A 20149-nucleotide genomic window follows, 5' to 3' on the forward strand; every position below is an offset into this window, starting at 1 on the left:
CTTTATAGATAATTGATGGCGCCACTTGCTTATTCTTGTCCAGGCTTTCTTATCTTATCTAATCATTATTTCCTATCTTGTGCATTTGCGATTTTGCAGCTGAAGATGGTGTTTCGGTAAAACCATCGAAACTAGTCCTGTGAAAATTTTGTAAATGTAACGCTGATTTTTGTTGTTTGACTTCTGAATTAGTATTTATTCGGCGTGTTATTGTGTCTTAATTATAAACAAGTTACTTAAATCGTCAAGCATGTATTGTTTTTAATATAAAATTTGTAAATTAAATTTTAAAGCTTTCTAAGCTATCTATTTACTAAATTTAATTCATTCAAAGGATTTCAATGCTCACATTAACTAGCAATTCTCATATAATTCTTTTCCACTGCAAGTCTTTTAATTCGAAGACTACCGATTTATACAGAAATAATTTAAATTTAAATGCGTTCTATTCTTTTCGCATAAAATGCAAAATTAAATTATTATGATATCCTTTTGTATCGAGAAAGATTTCTTCTAATTATTAGATATGCTTTATTTGTTATCTGTTCGTCGCGCACTTCTTTCCCCCCTCTAGTTTTTCAGCATATAAATTAGAAACTTCTGATTTGTTATAAGAATTAAAATGCGTGCACAAATACGAAAGTATCTTGTTTAAGTAAAAAAGAGCACTTTTGAAATTGTTATGTTTTTTGAAATACATAATATTATTAAATCTTTATCTGTGCTTTTCAATTCGATACGTTTATGATTTAAGCTATCTCATCAGAATTTTTCTCCTCCCTGTTTTCGAGCAGCAAAATTAGTCGGAAAAGAATGGAATATACGAATAGAAGTACAGTATTTTATAGTCAAATATATAGAGGTAACTTCACGAACGTATACGAAAAATATACATCAAGAGTTCTTAAAAACGGGGGGAAATTTTATAGCTTCAAGGGGAATGACGTCCACCTTTTATTAGCCCAAATGGGTGTTAGCTCAGAAGGGCTACTAATTTCGTTTTCGCATTTTGCGTTGGTTCGCTATAAAAGTCTGAATCACTTTTCAAATTGCTGCCACCAAATATTAGAGCCCTGCATTATATTTAAAGAAATTAAATAATCAAGAATTTGCATGAATGTATGTTTCTCGCACTGGGGAAATACAACGATACCTAGAAACATCAAATTTTTAATAACGTAACCCTCCACTCGAATATGAGCATTTGAAAGCCCAAATTTTGAATTTGTTTTATTGTCTTCTTCATATTTTGTAAAACTTTCATGAATTTTTAATTAAAACTCGACGATTTCAAAACGTTCCATTAACATTAACATCGCGTGCATCTTCAAGCACGGATATTTTATGCGCAAAGTTTCTTTACATTTCTTACTGTATTATGTTGGTAGCGTAGTAGCGCAAAAACGTCTGTCTTCGAATATCTGTATCACTTTTCAAATCCCGTTTTGAGTCCTCCGTGAAAAAAACGCCCCTTTAGGCGTAATATAAAAACTGTAAGTTTTCAGTTTCTTTTGCTTGTTCGTTTGTTTCTTGAAAGGTTTCACTTGCTCGGGAACTGACAATTAATGCACTAACCTAATGTCTCTACAACTGTACATCGGTAATATTTATAAATAGTATTTACCGAGCCTAATTCTAATGATGTGTTTAAATTTCAAAGAAGGAAAGAAAATTGCATTTCACAGAAAACTAAATTTGCAGTATCAAATATGTTTTTTAAGGAAATAATTCAGCTTGGTTTAGTTGATAATGCTTGTCTAGACAGCCGGATGAATTATCGCCCTTTCTCTTAAATTCTAGCTCAGAATGCTAAAGTAATAAATTAAAAATCTAATTAAATCATTTATTTTTTCTTCAACGTGAAGTAACAAGAGCTTAAATAGTAAGAAAATTAACTTCTACTTCTTGCGCTCTAGAAAGACAATAATGATACTGCTGAATGCGTACGGGTTCGTAATGGATTGAATGCAGACAGAACCAATCGAAGCTCAATGAAATTTTATTTTCCAAAAACACTTTACAATTCTGAAACTTTTCACACAAAAGTATTTCAATCAGCTGTTCCCTTTAACAGAGCGCAATCAGTAGTTATCAATTAAAACTAAGATCGTTAAACATAGATGATACAGTAGATGATCGGTATGTCTGAGACAACCACAAATTTCGCGAGAAAATATAACATTTTTATTGAACAGAGTTTAAAAAATAAAAGCACACTCCTGCGCTAACAGTATCAGCCACAGGTTTTCCCCGGTATGTGATGATACAAATTTAGTAACAGCAGTCAAATTCAGCAGCAATATAATACAAAACCAAATAGTAACAGCTATCCGAGCAGGCAGGAACTAATACTTAGCGTGCATGCGAAGCCCAAAACACGCTCTGTCTTAAAATCCGAAAACCTCAGTTTAGGTACTAGTTTGTATTCCGCCGAGGAGACGGAAAGGAGAAGTTATAGTAGAGGCTGAAATTACAAATAACGGGTTAATTTAAATAATAAATCTCACGTAGTTATTCGTTTTAGTTTATGAATATAAAAAATTACTCTTATTGTAGTTTTGGTATTAATTCCTATTTTCTATACTTGTAGGGACATTGTGAAGTAAGAAACATGAAAAATGAGCAATGCCCTCGCCAGGACTCGAACCTGGACCTCTCGAATAAAAGCCGAGTGTGCTACCCTTACACCATGAAGATATGCAGAAAGGAGGGATAGAACACCTTATACATTCCCCCTTTTAAAGGGCGACTGTGGATTAGGGGACACAGTCGCCAATCCCTAGTGGTGAAAAATCATCATCCAAAACCTTTCAGTTCAGGCGCCACTGTATAGAAATTAAGTTACTTTGAAGCAGGAGATGTCATAAATGAGCAATGACCTCGCCGGGACCCGAACCTGAACCTTTCGAATACCCGCCGAGTGTGCTACTGTTACACCATGAATGCAAGCAGGAAGGAGGGAGAAAATACCTTATATACTTTTTTTTTTCTTTAATATATGAAACACATTAAGTGATAGGGGTGTGTGAGGCAAAACATTTTGAGAACCACTGGTATAAACTAAAGCATATGGTAAACATTTTTAAGAACTTCCTGTGGAAATCTATTCAAAATTAGTAAAATTTAAATTGACTTTCATTAATGCCCTAGTTCTGCATTTCGATGAAAATATGCTAAATCTGAAACACTTATATAAACGACAGCAAAGATCTTTATTACAATGAATTCTGAAATCGCAACAAGATTCTGGTCACTTTTTGTACAAATTACTCGTCAGTACAAACCTCGAATTTCTTTTCTGTAACGTGTTTCTCTAGAACTTAACCTTCAACTCATAAATACGCGTTGGAAATCAACTCTTTGTATTCTTTCGGTCAAAAGCTGAAACTTTCTCGTTGAAAGTTTTAAATTAAATGAAAGCAACACACAAAATGTATTTTCCATTATGACCTCCGGGCAATTTCCCGATAAAGGATGAAAAGTTTGCACAGCGGAGGATATTTCAAGCGCGTGCACCGGAAGTCATTCCTTTCTCCTTCCTCAATTCCCCAGTTTTATTAGAAAGAGCGGAAACACGGAAGTGGCAGGAAATGTATGAGAGAAATTCCGAATGCCATCCCGCTGTCCTCCGAGGGGACCTGACGTGAGTGCAGAAAACTGCGGACACGTCGGACCATTTATCACAGACCTGAGAATTGCGTGCAGGAGTTTCTTGTTGGGAATCGCCGATTCTTCGAAGTTTCCCAGATCCCGACGATAAAGTTATCTCCACATCACTTGTGATTGAATTTTATATTAATTAGGTACTTGAATAATAGATGAAGTATCTGAGATAAGCTTTTACGCTCAGGTAAATTATCATCGGATATGCAAATGGGACAACTTGATTATACACGCGTGTATGCTTAGGAAGCTCTTTACTTCGAAATCTAAACTACAGAAGATAATATTTTATAGATTTAGCTCTAAGAATTCTAGCATTGTTTTAATTTTTGAAGTTTAGCATTTTCGAAAAGCAGGCGTTCCATTTTTATACATATGGTTATTCTTAAAACATTTCCAGAATATCAATCTCATTCAATACTCGATGTGTTCGATCTCGTTCATTTCAAACATCAAATTGGTAAGAAATGTCAAAATACAAAGAAATATTCAACTAAGAAAATAACATGAATCATGTCCCTTGAGGTGCTATTATACTACAGTCTCTTATCAGGTGCGTTTTTTATCTTTTAAATACTTCATTAAAAGCTTAATTTTATTTGCAGTAACAATATTACAATGGTCAGAAATACGGTAAGGGATTTAATTGACATGTAAAGTTTATCCCAAGTTGTTAACAATTATTTTTAGTTAAAGCCACTTTCCTGTCTCCCTAATTTCAGTTTACAATTTCCTACCAAAATGTATTTTCAGACTCAAGGTTAAATGCAAATGAAGGATGAGCAGTACTTAAAGTTCCACTGACTTCGTTAGAGAGCCAGAGATTCTGACTAGCACGAGTTAGCCTTTTGGCTGCACTTTCTCTAAGCTATTATTACGCTCGGCCGTAATTCAGGCCCTTGATAGCTTCGCCATTTAATTCGCGTTTAAGGGGCCAACTTCTGTAGAATTTTGATAGCTTCGGCTATATTTTTTTAGATAAGCATTAGTTAAGTTTTATTTCATAGTATTCTTGAGTTCAAGCCCAAGTAGAGGCTATGTACGTTCTGAGAAAGGATCATCTGTGAACATTATTTTGAGCAATAAAGGATAATAAACCTTTCGAGTTTATGTGTCTGTCTCCTGAACTAAAGCGATTATTCGCTTACCATTTTCTCAAGGTTCCACACATTTAACTGTAAATTCTAGGTTGGAACATTACAGACATTATGACAGTTAGAGTACTGAGAGCGTGTCATCGAAAAATCAAGTCTCCAAACTAAAGAACAATATGCAATAATATTAACCAGACCACTTCATTTGCCTCTACTATTCGCAGTTTCGAACGCTACCTCATTTCTTCACAAGGCTGCGGCATAGGTGCTACTCTCTCAGAAGGTTTTTCTTTTCTGCATTTTTTCAGCTGTAGGCAATTCGTTGTCTCCACTTTCTCACTATATTCAAATCATATCTTTATGATTTGAATATAGATTTGAATATAGTGAATATAATGACTGCACTACTATATTCAAATCATATCTGTCCAGTCTAAAGACTTCTCGATTATTCTTCTGTATAGTCGCCCGTACTGCAACTGCAGATTCACTGCTAACTCAATTAATGATATGAGTGAGTGAAATGAAAAATGCATTTGCAAGTTTAAAGTATCATTCGCCATTTCGCTGTAGAGTGCACAATACGGTCTTCAAAATTTCAAATGTTAAATTATATTTCAAAATTATCTTATACGTAAACGTTAATGCCGTTATATAAATAATATGAAAGCAAGAAAACTCATAAAAGAAAATTCAAAGGTTCTAAAATAATCTTCGGAAATTTTATTTTTACTAAATTAATTTTTTCACATTTATTTAGATAATACACAGTTACATTGCTATTGTTTGTGTATAAAGATTAATACACATCCCACTCAAGCAGATGATGGTAAACACTCTTATATATAGAACGAATAAGCTCTTAGCAAAATGCAATATTTTATTTGCATCAGCATTTTAGCACCTGCGAAAATTAGAAGATACTCAAACTGGTAGTAGACGCCAAGGCGCTGGACGTTCACACAAACGCCAAGATGAATCTGAGCATTGGAGTTAGTCCAACTTTGACCTGGATGGCTTGAAGCTAAACAGGTAAATATGTGGCTGAGACGACAGTTGTTAAAAGTGCAGATACAAGTATAAGATTGCAGATATGAGTAGAGATGTATATGAACACATCGTAATGTTGAATACTAGATATCCAAGCAAATGCCGCGGTCGATCTAAAAGGTTAAAAGGTATCCATCACAGTTTTTCCAAGCATCACAAACGTAGAAGAATCTGAAGACGCAGCATAGTGCAACAATAAACCCAGTTCTTCCTGGGGGGGGGGAAGGCGACAGTCATTTTTTTCTGACTTTTGTATCCTCCCACTTTTATTTCCTACTAACAGTTAAGTTAGCAGTTTCACATTTAAATCTATGATAAAATTCAACAGCAAGTGAATGAAGCAATCAAAAAAAAAATCTCACTTTCCTATCAGAAGTTGGTAGATAAAGCTGGAGGTTCTTTAGGCTCTTTTGGCTTCCTTCTAGCAACTTGCCTACCAGAAGTTAATGCGACATTGTCACACTAATAATCGATCTTATGGTATAATGTGGAAGAAAACTACTGAAAAATTTTATGTAATGGATTAGCAGTAATTTTCAAAACTGTCAGCAGCAGGTAACTTTGATAACTTACTCAACTTGCAAATTTAATAAAAAATATTAGCAGCATCTGCATCGTGGTATTATCGAAGGTAATTTCATTAAGATAACTTGAGACTGCAATTTGTGCATTAAGAAAGGTTATCTTTCTTCAATTTTCATTAAATGAAAAAAGTAACGGTTTTTAATCCTTGTTTTCAATAGAAAAATTTTAATTCAGTTTCCTTATTAATAGTCAGAGTCCATTATGTATTAATAAAGAATTACGATCTTAAAACATACATTTAATTAATATACTAACTGATAATTGCTTATATCATTTCTTGGATTATTTTACAAACCCATTTGAATAAACTTTCAAACGTAACAAAAACTTCCTCATTGCTCACTGGAAATTGTATATTTCTGTATTTTATATTTTCGTACACCATTATTCTCTACTTATTTATATTTCCTAAATGTTACAAAACTCCAACAAAGGTGTTTACTAAAATTTCGAAATTGGTTAACAGTGAAAATGACAAAATAACAGCCATGTGTATCGTTTCGGAACAAACAATTCAATTCTTCGCTAAAATTGCCTTAATCTTTCGCGTAAAAGGTTTATTTCTTGGCTTAATACACATGAATTAATTCACAGTCCTGTAACCCTAATTATTTCACAATAACGCTTGAATTATTTCTTAGGCAAACACAAATGAATTAGTTGATACTGTAATTCACAATCATTGATTAGTAACTGTATTATAAACGAAATAATTCAGCATATAATATGAGTTTATTAATTTAGTATGCGAATTATAATTCGTAATCTTATATTCTCTAATTATTTGAAACGTCATTTCATATTTCGCTGTTCTGAACAACGTATTCTAGTTATTCTAAAACTTAGGATATATTGATTTATCTGCAGCTTATCGTATACGGATCACAATGCAATTTGAATCGTAAAGCTGTTTTTTACTTCCTTGTACGAAGTAAAGGAACTATAGTAATCACGAAAAATTCGGGTATCATATTTCAACGAAAATATCCAATTTGACTGCTAACGAATGCAATTTAACGATGTTTTTGCGTGACATCTGCACGCAAGGACAGAATAAAGGATTCTTTTTCCCCAAACGAATTATAAAAATGATTTAAAATGGATTCAGAAGAGATTTTTTTCCGTGGCATCTGTACTTACGTATGTATGTATGTATATCGCAAAACTCAAAAACGAGTAGCCTCAGAACGTTGAAATTTTGTATATAGGAATGCTATAACATGTAGTTGTGCACTATTATTTTGGTTGCAATCGGCCACGCAAAAAGTATATATATATATATATATAGAGAGAGAGAGAGAGAGAGAGAAAGAAAGAATCATCAACAATTTAAAAGTTGTTCAAGGGCGACTAAGCCTAATTTGTTTTTTTACTATAGCAGCCATGCTTGTTTACATTTGAAACTTAGCAGAATAATGAATTAAGTCTTTCTGCAGCTTCAGTGTCTTTTTGTCGAGTGGGACCAAAAGTAAACTTTTAGTTTTGTGCACGGAAAAATCTGCCTTCTTGTCTGCTGGCCAAATTGCTTGTTTTTAAGTAGAAACTCTAATTTTAATTGTAAAAATTTGTTTTTAATTGTTTTAAAAGTATTTGTTGTTTTATGTTTTTCTATATCTTTCAATTTTTCATGAAGATATTTTGAGTTTTTATGTATTTTTGCCTTGCCGCGAACGTATAAATTATATTCCGTACGGAAGTAATGTGGTGTAAACATCAGGTATTTTTATTAAAACTTCAAACTGGCATTCACGGAGGCATATTTTAGATCTCTTAATAAGTGCATTTTAATGTATTTTCTAAAAAGTTTTCATAATTTTTGCATAGGACAATGAGCAAGAATTCAAAATAAGTATCACATTCTAAAGACGTACTTTCTTGATTGATGCCGCTGCATCTCTTTATAAGCACTAGGGGGGGGGGGAACTAGCTACAAAGTAATTACAAGCATTTTCAAAAAAATGGTAGTCTCAAAGTTGACGATGTGTAGAGAATAGAATTATACGCCAGTTAATTCCGTCACTATTTCTTTTTAGCCTTTTACTTTTCGTTATTTAGTTTACTTCGTTATTCTAATGAGCAGTGATTATGCAAGCTTCCGTTACAACACTTTTTTTAAACTTCTTCCGTTATTTTTTTTTTTTTTTTTTTTTTACGGAATCATCCCAGGTAGCCCATCGACGTCATCGTAATCATCATAATCGTAACGTTGCTGATGGTATGTCATTAGCAAGGATGGGTTCCTCACTAACATCAGATTCCTTCTAATCTCAATCGTCTATTTCGGCCTGCGACAACCAACGGATGGGAAACGTTTCAAAGCGAAAATGGCGTAAATAGCTTCTCTATTCACTTAGTTCTCTCTCCTCTATTTTTTTTTTTTTTTTTTAAATCTTTGGCCGATATAGGTGGAGTTTTAGGTAGAGTTTCAAAAATGGGAAAATAATTTAATAATTAATTTCAAAATTCAACAGGTTTTTTTTTTATATTCTAAAGCCATAAAACTTGCCATCTATAGCGTAAGTTAACCAAAACGAGCTAAATATTTCTTTAAGAAAATTTATTTAAAATGTAAATTTATTTTTCAGAACTTTTTGCATCTTTAAGGATTTGCATTAACATTGAGAAATTCAAGCTTTGAATAAAAAGGCGTTTTAAATAATGAATAAAAGTTCATTCATTGATTATCGGTTAATAAAAGAGATATTTTTTTTTAAAAATTCTCATTGGTATAAAACAGTAGTCATTTGAAGCATACAATTTTTTCATATTTCATTATTTAAGTAATTTAAAGTTTATTATTTCATCATCTAAACACAAATAAGTTTCAAATTTTAGCTTAAATGTATAATATATTATTTGAATCTTTGATGCTGCATTTCTACGCAAATTAAACGGTAAAAAAGACAATGAATATATAATCATCATCAATACTTAACAGTAATCTAATTCTGTAGTTTTAAGAAGGAAGTCCATGAGTGATACACCTGGTTACTGCAATCACAACTTTAATGTAAATCGTATGATTTTATCATTACAAATTACTTCTATAATATCAGCGAGATATTATTCATGTGAATAGAATAACTGCTACTTAACGAAAAAAATCTTTGAGCAAATATTTTAACAAAACACAGTATTTAATTTCTAAACAAACAAATATAGTTAAAATGAAAAGGTTTTTAAAGTATTTCAGTGACACACGGGTTAACAAAAATGTATAAACTAAAATATTACCTGTTTGAAAATCATCTTAGAAGAATAAATTAACTATATACAAAAAAAAATTAATTTAAACTTGAGATACACGCTTCTAAAAGTAATTGTTAAATTAACATAGAACATAAAAAAGTATAAATCCAGCTTAAATTATACTCACTGAGAGAGGATATTCTTAAAGTTAAATAACCACAGAAAGTAAGTCTAAACTATACCTTCACTGAGACAAGAAAGCTAAAATTTAACCTCTATAGCACTCACTATAACGGAAGCATTAGCATAACTTCACTTTCCTCTTAACTGAACTAATTATCTGATTAAGTATGCAGTAACAAGTTACTTGAAAGTTTATTTTAATTAAGCGAAAAAAAAAAAAAAAAGAACGAAATATTTTACCTCGTCCAAAAGCAATGTAATTAACTGAAAAGAAACAACTAAATATTTAATCTGGTTGAAAAGCAATGAAACTTTGCTGTCATAATATCGTAACGGAAGAATAAAAACGTTAAAATTTTTATTAAGGAATATAATAATGATTTAGAAAATCATTGTTATATTCTTTGGTAAAAATGATTAATAAAATTAAACGAAAAATCAGAATTATTTTACATTGGCTTTCTTATAACCTTTTTAATTTTCAAGAAAATTCCCCTCCAACCTAAATTTACTTTAGTGGTTGTAGTGCATTATGACCAGTTTTGCAATGAATTATGATACCAAAGTAGGAATCTTCCATTATTACTGATGATTTAATTAAAAAGAAGGTAAAGATTGTTAAATTGCTGTTCACTCCCATATCTACAGATATGTAAACAATTAAACTTTTCACTTCACAATCATTTTCAAGATTTTCGTGTCTTAAACGAAGTTAAACCTGTAGAATTATAAGGCTTTTTGATGCAGTACATATGAAAAATGAGCAACGCTCTCGTCTGGTCTCGAACCTGGACCTCTCGAATACATGTTGAGTGTGCTACCGTTACACCACGAAGGCATTCTGGAAGGCGGGAGAAAATACCTTATATACTCCCCCTTTTAAAGGGCGACTGGAGGAGCAAGGGTCGCAATTGCCAAATCCTGATGGTGACGAATTATCGTCCATCACCGTTTACTTTGGGCGCCACTGTAGAGTTATTAGGTTATTTTGAAGCAGAAGACATCAAAAATGAGCAATGCGCTCGCCGGGATTCGTATCTTGATCTCTCGAATACGCGTTAAGTACGATAATGCATTAAAAGTTTCGCGAGGCTATTTTTATTTCACATTTTGTAAAACTTACAAACTTTTTATTAACAAATTCCACGATTTGAAAATGAACAGTAGCAACTCTTTTCAAAATAAAGCAGATTTTTATATCCAGCGAGTAAGACTGTTGCCACTCGGAAAAATGATTGGAAAAATTAGCGTTTTCAAAATTTTTAATTTGTATGTCGGCTGATTAAAGCCGTGCCAATATGAGAATGGGCGAAATGTCTTCTCACGAAATTTTGGAATCCGAGGGGTACCTCTCTCGAAACTCAAATTTCCGCTGTTCCGGAGGAGATGATGTCATAAACAAACGGAGAGACCCACATAGATTTTAATAGTATAGATTTGGAGTTTCCAACAGCGGATACACCATTAGGCGCTAAACACATTCACGTAGTGGCTAGATGGTGAGAAAGACTTCTGTAAGGAAAACTAATCAGTTGGTACAACTACCAGTTTCCCACAATCGCTCTTATGACTAGCCTTTTAATATTACTAAATACTCAGTGTTTGGGTTACAAGCTTTAAAAAGCTCTCATGTTCAATATTTTGGGCTTCTATTATGAACATTTTTGATGGCCTGTGTTGTAATCCAACCGTTATTTATTCCCATGAGAAATTTCATATCTGTCCGTCAGTTGATATCTGCGTGACTAAGAACCTCACATACAGCATTCCACTTAATCTGTTAGCAGATATAAAATTTATTTTCGATTTAATAAGTAACATTTTTAAGTAACTTTTATGACTTAATACCGTAGATAATAACTGAGAAATTTTAGACAATACCTGTCCATCACAGCTGCGTGTAAAATATTTAATGTTGAATGGAAAGGCAAGCTATTATGTTGTACTATAATTTTATAAGTTCAACTTTCCTACAGACTTGAATTAAGAAATAAAAGTCCGGTTCAGAGAGTTATATCTCCTCTCTGATTATCAAATTATCACAAAATATTTTCCTTTATTTCGCCTCAAAGAGACAATATAATATTTTGGAATTTTCCGCAAATCCAAAAAAGTATTTAAACACTTTTATTCCACGCAAAAGAAACACATATAATCAATATTTGTTGCATAAAGATACAAATCGACTATTTTAAATAAAATTCATACATAATTCAAAACAATTAAATCAATTTTACTTACAGTTAATGATATCCATGCTTGATTTAATCTCTAAATTCCTATAAACTATCCAATTGAATCAAAATCATTGGATGGAAGTCCATTCTCTTAAACGGAAACCACTACTATGTATTAAAGGTAGCCGCAGTTGAAGTCCACAGTGGGTGTTTCGGTTTCTCTTTTCCCGTAGGCCTACGCTAACCCAAATTCTAGTTTTCACGACCGCCTGTGATTTCCTTACAAGTTTTAAGTGGGACAGATGTTATCAGAGGCTTTTCTCAGCACTGGGCATTCACTGTCCTTTCACTCTCCGGAAATGGTGAATTTAATCGAATCATTATCTTTTACGAGCGAGGAGAAAGATTACTTTCAGTTTCTATTACGATAATGTAAACGGCAGTAGTCTTGAATTTATTTTGAGGGTTTTTGATCAGTTTTGCATCATGGCTACCGAAGTAGTGAAATAAATTTAATTTCTTCTTATTATACTGTGATAAGGTCGTATAAATGAAGAAGAAACTGAAGATAAATATGGACAAGGATGTCTCGTGAGCATAAGAAGAAATTTATTATTATTTAACTTCCGAATACGTTTTCAGTAGTTGTTAAAATAGTTGTTATTAAAATAATTAAATTGTTTGGCTATGTTAAAAACGCAGGCTCGAGAGCCACGTATTGCTCTCGCGCGTAAAATTTATAGAATTTGATTTTAAGAAAAATATTTAGGTTTTTCTCTTGTTGAAGGTATGTAGCCATTTTTGGGGGGGGGGCGTTCAATAATTTTGGGCATTTGGGGTGTTCCATCATTAACGTTCTCATTGGAGTTCAACACCACACCGTTGAATCATTAACACTACACCACAATGCAATACTGTGAAACAGAATGTAGCTCGAAGTCATAGGTGCATTCGAATAATCGAAATTTTAATTTTTGCTTTTCCTTTGCAGTGAAGTTTATTCAGGAAGAAACTAACAACAGAATGATATATGTAAATCCTGATATTTTGTTTCCTATTACGAGAGTTAATATAATATTATTAATACAGGGCCAAATAAGATCTACTAATGTTAAACACTAATAACACTTGTAATAATCATTTATTTTGGTTAATTTTTTATACATTAAATATATTTTATGGAAATTATGCATGAAATATGACATCAGACAAATGTACACCATTTTTCTTGATACAGAGATTGGCTGTTTTCAACGCGTTTTCCATTGCACTACGTAATGTTTCTGGTCGAAGGCTCAGTATTTCGTCTCGAATATTCTGCTTCAGCTGTCTAATAGTCTTTGGTTTATTAACATACACTTTGTCTTTTAAATATCCCCATTAAAAAAAAAAAAAAAAAAAAAAAAAAGGATTCTGCTCCGACTTTGGCCACAAAAAGTTTTCAATCATTGTTCTGTAAGAAGCTCAGGAAATCATTTCCGGCGTTCCATCCTCATTCTAGAAGAAATATGGGCCGAAAACTCTGTTGGCCATAACACCTCACCAAACAGTACACTTGAATTAAAATATTGCCGATATTTACGCTGCGTCATAACAATTGATCGTTGACAAGAATAGAAAAACTCGACAATTTTAACGCGTTGTTTTGTACTGTATGGTTCCGTAATAAATTTCCAAGAATTCAATTATAACCTACAAAAAGAAAAAAATAATTATATCAAAAATAAGTTAAGTTATTTGTGTTTAACATTGGTAGGTCTTATTTGGCCCACCCTAGTACATTTTCAGAGAACAAGCCTAGTATACGGATAATGATTCGTGGGTTTTGGTGATTACCTTATATTGAAAAGAATCTACTGTGTGCCCTGCACAGAATTAATTTCTGTAGTGTTAAGATTTGTATAACTTTTCTTTTGTAGCCCATTTGCAATTTTCGTCTAGGACAGACGTTATCAACTAAAGGAAAAATCCTATCCGTGGGAGAATTTATAATTTCTGGGGCGATGTGGTTCAGTTTTTATTTACCTGCGAGAATTTTGTTTTGCTTTATGAATATAAAAAGCTGCTTTTATTCGATTTTTGTTATTTTTCAATAGTTATTTGTGCCTTTTCTTGTTTAATTTATAAATCACATTAAAAACAATCTTTATTTAAATAAATGTATATATATTTTTCGAATTTTGTAAAGGAAGGAATGACCATGGTTAAAGGGGCACATGGGGCAAAAATGGTTGAGGACCACTGCTCTAGACTAGCTTCCAAAAAAATAATTAAGAATAAAAAATAGTATAACAATCAATAAAAAACAAAAAAAATCCTAAAGCTTTCAGATTTTTTTTATTACGCCCAAAGGAGAGTTTTTTAACGTTTTGTGTGTTACCTTTATTTAATAATCATCCTGTTCTTCACACTTAAACCATAAAAGTCAATTCAACAGCAATATCAAAACGTATTTAAAAAGATCATATCTTTAGAATTCCCTATACACAATCTCGAGCCATGAAAATAAAAATATTTTTTTTTCCTTCCAGAGTTGCTGTTACTCGCTTTGAAATCTTTGAGCTTGTTAATCAAAAATTCATTAGAGTTTTAAAAATATGAAATAGATAATGAAACAAATTCCAAACTTGGGCTTCCAGATTCCCATATTCGAGTGGAGGACTACTTTATTCAAAATGTCATGTCTAGGCAGCGCTGTTTTATCGCAGACCGAAAAACATTGATACATTCATGCAGATTCTTCATTATTTAATTTCTTTAAATACAATACAGGGCTCTAATATTTGATGGAAACAATTTGAAAAGTGAAACGCCATTTTATAATGGACAAAAAGTACCAAAACAAAATTAATAGCCCTTGTGGGAAAATTGTCCTCTTTGGGCTAAAAGATACGTATTTTAATTTTTAGTCAAAGTAACCTCTTTTTTTTTAACTATTAAATATCGATACTCTTTGTTTCTATTTAATACTGCTCTTTACTAGAAGTATATAAATTTAATTAATTAAAAATGCATATCTTGCGTTATGATATAGCTGCACATGAACATTCTCAAACCGTTTTCCCCCTTGCGATTTCTGACCTTGATTTGTCAATGAGCTTCGTTGAGTGCCAAAAATTGTAGCTGGGACGCAACACGGTAAGTTTATTTTAATTTATTACGCACTAGGCCAACGTTTGAGTTTATTTTTAGATTGGTAAGCCTTGCATTTTTGAGTTTTGACGCTGTAGAATCTATTTTTTATTGTTGAAACCATAATTTGTGTTGTCATAGAAATCGTAAAGAAATACTGAGTCGTTCCTTAGTTTGATTTTGCCGTCTTGTAAAATATATATCCTACACACATTTTAGTTACTTTTGTTAGCTTTGATAGTATTTATGATAACTGTTTTTCTATATCACGTGTAAATAACCCGAAACGATAATATTCAGTATCTGAATGGTAAGCTATAAGCTAGATAAGCAGTGCAAATGCTCATATCTTACATTTTGACTTTTATGATGATGTCTATAACTACTTGTGTCAATGTATAAGGTATTTTCCCCCTCGTCTCTGCTTGCCTTCGTGGTGTAATGGTAGCACCCTTGGTGCGTATTCCAGAGGTCTAGGTTCGAGTCCCGCAGAGGGCATTGTTCATTTTTTCATGTCTCTAGCATCAAAATAGCCTAATGACTCTACAAATGGATTGAATCGAAATGTATTAACCCCAAATTTTCTATTCTCAACTAATTTACATATTATTTTACACTTTTTATTTTTTAAAACCTTTTCGCATTGTTTTTAATTTACTAATTTGTTGTGAAACGTGCCTTTTACAATTTTTGAACACTTTCTTAAGAACATTATCTATTCTCCCATTCATTTAACATTTCTGAAATGCTATCTAAAGAAGAATAGTTTTTCTATTCCAAATCTTCTTTTTTGGTGATTTGGATGATACAGTCTATTTATACCTTTGGCTGAAAATAATCTTCTTAAAGCTACATGCGATCGTACTTCATCCTTCGCTTTTCTGAACACAAGGGAGAATGGTATCTCGATAAATCTTCAAAGGCATAACGTTAAAATAACTTATTTTCTGAGAGTGTCTTCTTTCTTACAAAATAGAAACGTTAATCTTCTCAGGACTTGAACGTAGACTCTCATTCTAGACATTTTGTTTGTACTTTATGCTCTTGTACATTTAATTTAAAATTCTAAACAGCGACCAATCCTATTCTCCTTCCTTTATAAAAATTTAAGTATTCAAAACAAAGCGCACTTTTTCTTTCTCTATTTCTTCAAATCCCAATATCCTCTTTTTCCCCAGTTCAATTTTTTTTTCTCCTTAAATTCATTTTCGGGAGTAGCTATGTTTATGAGTATCCGAATTGAGTAGGTGAATCGCTCATTTCTTAAGCGTTTCTTATATTTATAAATTCGCTTTCCTGACTAAAGAATTGAAAGAGTTAAATAATTCCACTGATCTCCAGGATTCGGTATAGCAGTTCAATTCTTTTAAAATTCTGAAATCTTCAGAACTGGATCTACGTAAAATAGAATTTTTGAAGAAACAATTCATCATTGACCTTGGGCATATTACAATTCGTCATCGACCTTGTGCACTATTACGCTCCTTATACTCTGACGTCAAATTAGATAGGACATATCAATTCGATGTGTTATATATTATATACAGTGTACGCATAAAATTATTAATGTAGTTTTATTTTCGTAATTGTTAGTCATAGATCTATACTTATGAAAATATTTTATATAAAGCAAATATTCGTGTTTTGCATTTTTACAATTAAAAAATCAGTTTTAAAAAAAAATTTGAAATCTAAGATTTTATATATTTTTCCTATTCCTACAGTTATATTATACTGACATAAGCATTTATACTTATTCGAGAAAATAAAATACAAAAGGTTTGGCTCATATATGAGAAAAATCGATCGAAATTTTTAACTTTAAAATTTGATATCATGTTCCTTGAAAACTTAGAAGTCATACACAAATTTGGACAACGAAATGTGTAAATTTGAAAAATGAAATTAGAGTTCAGACAGAGTTTACCGGTATTAATACATTACGTGACCAGCACAGATATGCAAATTATAGGGAAAATTTGTGACTAATGCAAATTTTTTCATTAAAAATATCCTGCAGAATACATTTCTTGAAAATAGTTTCAGGCTCAAGTATTGGCACATATCCAACTTGTAATATTATTTGCATAAATTGAAAATGACGCATATTTATAGTCTAATAAATTTTTAATGTGACTATCAGATAGTCCTAAAGTAACAAGCTTCTATGTGAATATTATTAACATATTTTTAGCAACCGAAACCTTATAAATTAAATGCTCTCATAAATGTGCTTTCTTTTATGTTTATCTATTTAAATACATGAAAGAAATAATAAAATAATAAGTTCATGAATGTCACACTTTAGTATCTTACAAAAGGAATACACTGAATCACATTAAATGGGGAACAATCAATCTGTAATTTGCCTAATTTATTTTTAACCAATCCCTCAAGCGACAAGATTATGATTACTTTTTGATGCTGAAATATCAAAAAATAAATTAAGTAAAAAAATGAAAAGTAAAACAAGTCTGAAGGCTTTCAGATTTTATATTACGCACAAAGGGGCGTTTTATTAACGTTTTATGTGTGACATTTATCTATTAAATATCATGTTCTTCACATTTAAACCACTAAATTCAATTGAACAGCAATATCACAAAATATTTAAAAGAGCATATCTTTTAAATATTTTGTGTGTCAATTTCCTATACACAGTCTCGCGCGCTGGAGATAAATATGTTTTTTCACTGTTTAGTATTGCCATTGTTCGCTTTGAAATCCTTGAGTTTCTTACTCAAAAACTCGTTAATGCTTTACAAAATGTGAAATAGATAATTAGACAAATTCCAAATTTGGGCTTCTAGATGTTCATAATCGGTGGAGGATTACATTATTCAAAATTTGATGTATCGTTGTTTTATCATAGTGCGAGAAACAAACATACATTTATGTAGATTCTTCGTTATTTAATTTCTTTAAATAAAATACAAGGTTCTAATATTTGGTGTCAACAATTTAAAAAGTGATTCGCCATTTATAGTGCCAACGCAAAATGCCAAAATGAAATTGAATACTCCGTCTCGGTAAATTGCCCCTTTGGGCTAATAAATATAAATATTAATTAAATAATTAATTAAAATGATAAATAAATAAAAATCCAAACTTCTAAACTAAATAGTTTATTTTTATTTATTTTTTGTATTATCTTTTCGTAGAATAATCAAACTTCTTGTGCTTTCTTTTAGTGAATATCAACCTTTATTAAACATTATTATGAGAAGAATTAGTACATTTTCATGAAAAATATATTATAAAAAATATTGGACAGAGAAAAATTCATAAGTTCTAGCAACCCAATACATAGCATTAATTTTTACTAAACACCAGATTTTGAATGCTTAAGTTTTTATTCTTGCATTCTCAGGAAAAAAAAATATAAATTAATTGCGAAAAAATATGAAATAATATATATATAATTTACGTTGTGCTCACAATTCGTTAAAAAAAAGTTCATTTATCGTTTTTCACCCCGAATAGTTATATTTACCGCTTTATCATTCTCTTGCGATGATTTGTAGGTGCTTTATTTTTAACCAGGGCTGTTTTCGCAGTGAAATTTTCGTCTGTACCGTTTTTGCCGTGACGTTTTCTCTTGTAGCCCCACCCGCATGCAGCTATTAGGAATTAGTCCCGCATGCAGCTGGACTAATTCCGCCCTCTTTGCAACTCTACATTTTGCTGCCAATTACAGCAACATTCTGCAATTAAATTTAACTTTTTTGAATCCTCCTAAGTAACTGCGGGATTGCCTGAATGAAAACTATAGTAACAAAAACTTAACAGTGACTTTTGCTGATTTCAAAGCAATACATTTAATTTAATTTCATCGTGATAGATATAAAAAGAGCCCAAAGGACATTCCCAGAAAAATTCTGTAACTCAAATTTCAATAATTCTCGCTCCAGACCACAAGCTAAAAAATAAGTACTCTGAAGGAAAAAAAAAAACACTTTTGCAATATTTTCAGAATATCATTAAAATTCGATAAAGACCATCAAAATACTATGCAATAACAACATAGCAAATAACTACGCAATAGATACTAAATTTACAATTATTAAAACTGCATAAACAGGCACTATGCATGGACTGAACCAAGATTGTGAAAAGACTTCAGCACACGTTCAATAAGGTTCGTTGATTAAGATTATCTACTGGTTAATAACTTTTTTTTAATTCAGCTGCCTGTCATTTTCTTTATAAGAATTTATTGTGAAACGACAAGCACATTAGGCAACAGCTAAAACTACCTTCACTCGGTGAATCAGATTTTTTCTGAATTATTCCATATTCAATATAGCCTATGGATTTCCTTTACTAAATTAAATTCGAAATTCAGTATTGGTGAAGAGTATTCTTACCCATTTCAACTGATAAATTTCTTTTTTTCTCTTTTCAGCATTTTGTTTAGCAGCGATGGCTATGTGTCAGAAAAAGAAGAATGTTTCATGAATTTAGGATTAAGATGCTATTCAGGATTAATTACTTTTAAAGAGAAAGATGTGACCATGTTTCGGCATCTTCAACTAAATAAATGTTTATAATTATAATCAGATAAAAGTTTTTTTTTTTTTTTTTTTTTTTTTTTTTTTGGTATATATGTTTATAATGGTCTATCACTTTTATGCCTGTTATGCTGAGAAACGCTTATTTCTTACAAAATTAATAATACTTTCATTGTAGTAACAACTTTTGTTTATTTGCCAATTAATTTTACAATAAAAGACAGACTACCATATGAATTGCAATTAAATTATTGTCGCATTACAGTATCATTATGAAGTCTTATTTTTTTCTTAAACTTTTCTTCAACGACAGTGCATGAGATAATATATATTAAGGTCTTAACTTGCCTTTCCTGAAGTGTTTATATTTTCATCTTTAAGAAAAATAGTATGTTATTCAAAATAGCATCTTAATTAGGAAATTACAGAAAACCGTAAAGGTAGAATATTGCAGAAAATAATGCAGGGTAAGTGCAGAAAATGGAATGATAAAGGTGGCAAATAATACAGAAAATGTTATAAGATAAAGGTAAGGAAATATTAGAGAAAATATTACAGGATAATC

At 31.5% G+C, this 20149-nt stretch overlaps 1 protein-coding gene and 1 long non-coding RNA gene across 3 annotated transcripts in view; one reads left to right on the forward strand and one right to left on the reverse strand.

Annotated features, from left to right (window-relative positions):
* LOC118183165 (uncharacterized) overlaps nt 1–19639 on the forward strand; it is a 48270-nt gene extending 28631 nt beyond the window's left edge. Inside the window, exon 2 of the long non-coding RNA XR_004757193.2 lies at nt 19479–19639. This is a non-coding gene — a long non-coding RNA (uncharacterized LOC118183165). The remainder of the gene's footprint in view (nt 1–19478) is intronic.
* Nucleotides 1–20149, reverse strand: part of LOC118183164 (uncharacterized) — a 224488-nt gene that overhangs the window by 159474 nt on the left and 44865 nt on the right. The window contains exon 1 of one of the 2 annotated variants that reach the window (XM_035352607.2): nt 12006–12209. The exons of the other annotated variant lie outside the window; for it this stretch is intronic. Within the exon in view, the coding sequence (XP_035208498.1) occupies nt 12006–12021 (16 nt within the window). The 5' untranslated portion in view covers nt 12022–12209. Of the gene's footprint in view, nt 1–12005; nt 12210–20149 lie in introns of those variants that run through there. 2 annotated transcript variants of the gene reach the window in all.

Source organism: Stegodyphus dumicola, chromosome 3 (genome assembly GCF_044657685.1).
Source record: "Stegodyphus dumicola isolate Sdum_Otavi_A_Nest chromosome 3, ASM4465768v1".
NCBI classification, from domain to species: Eukaryota; Metazoa; Arthropoda; class Arachnida; order Araneae; family Eresidae; genus Stegodyphus; species Stegodyphus dumicola.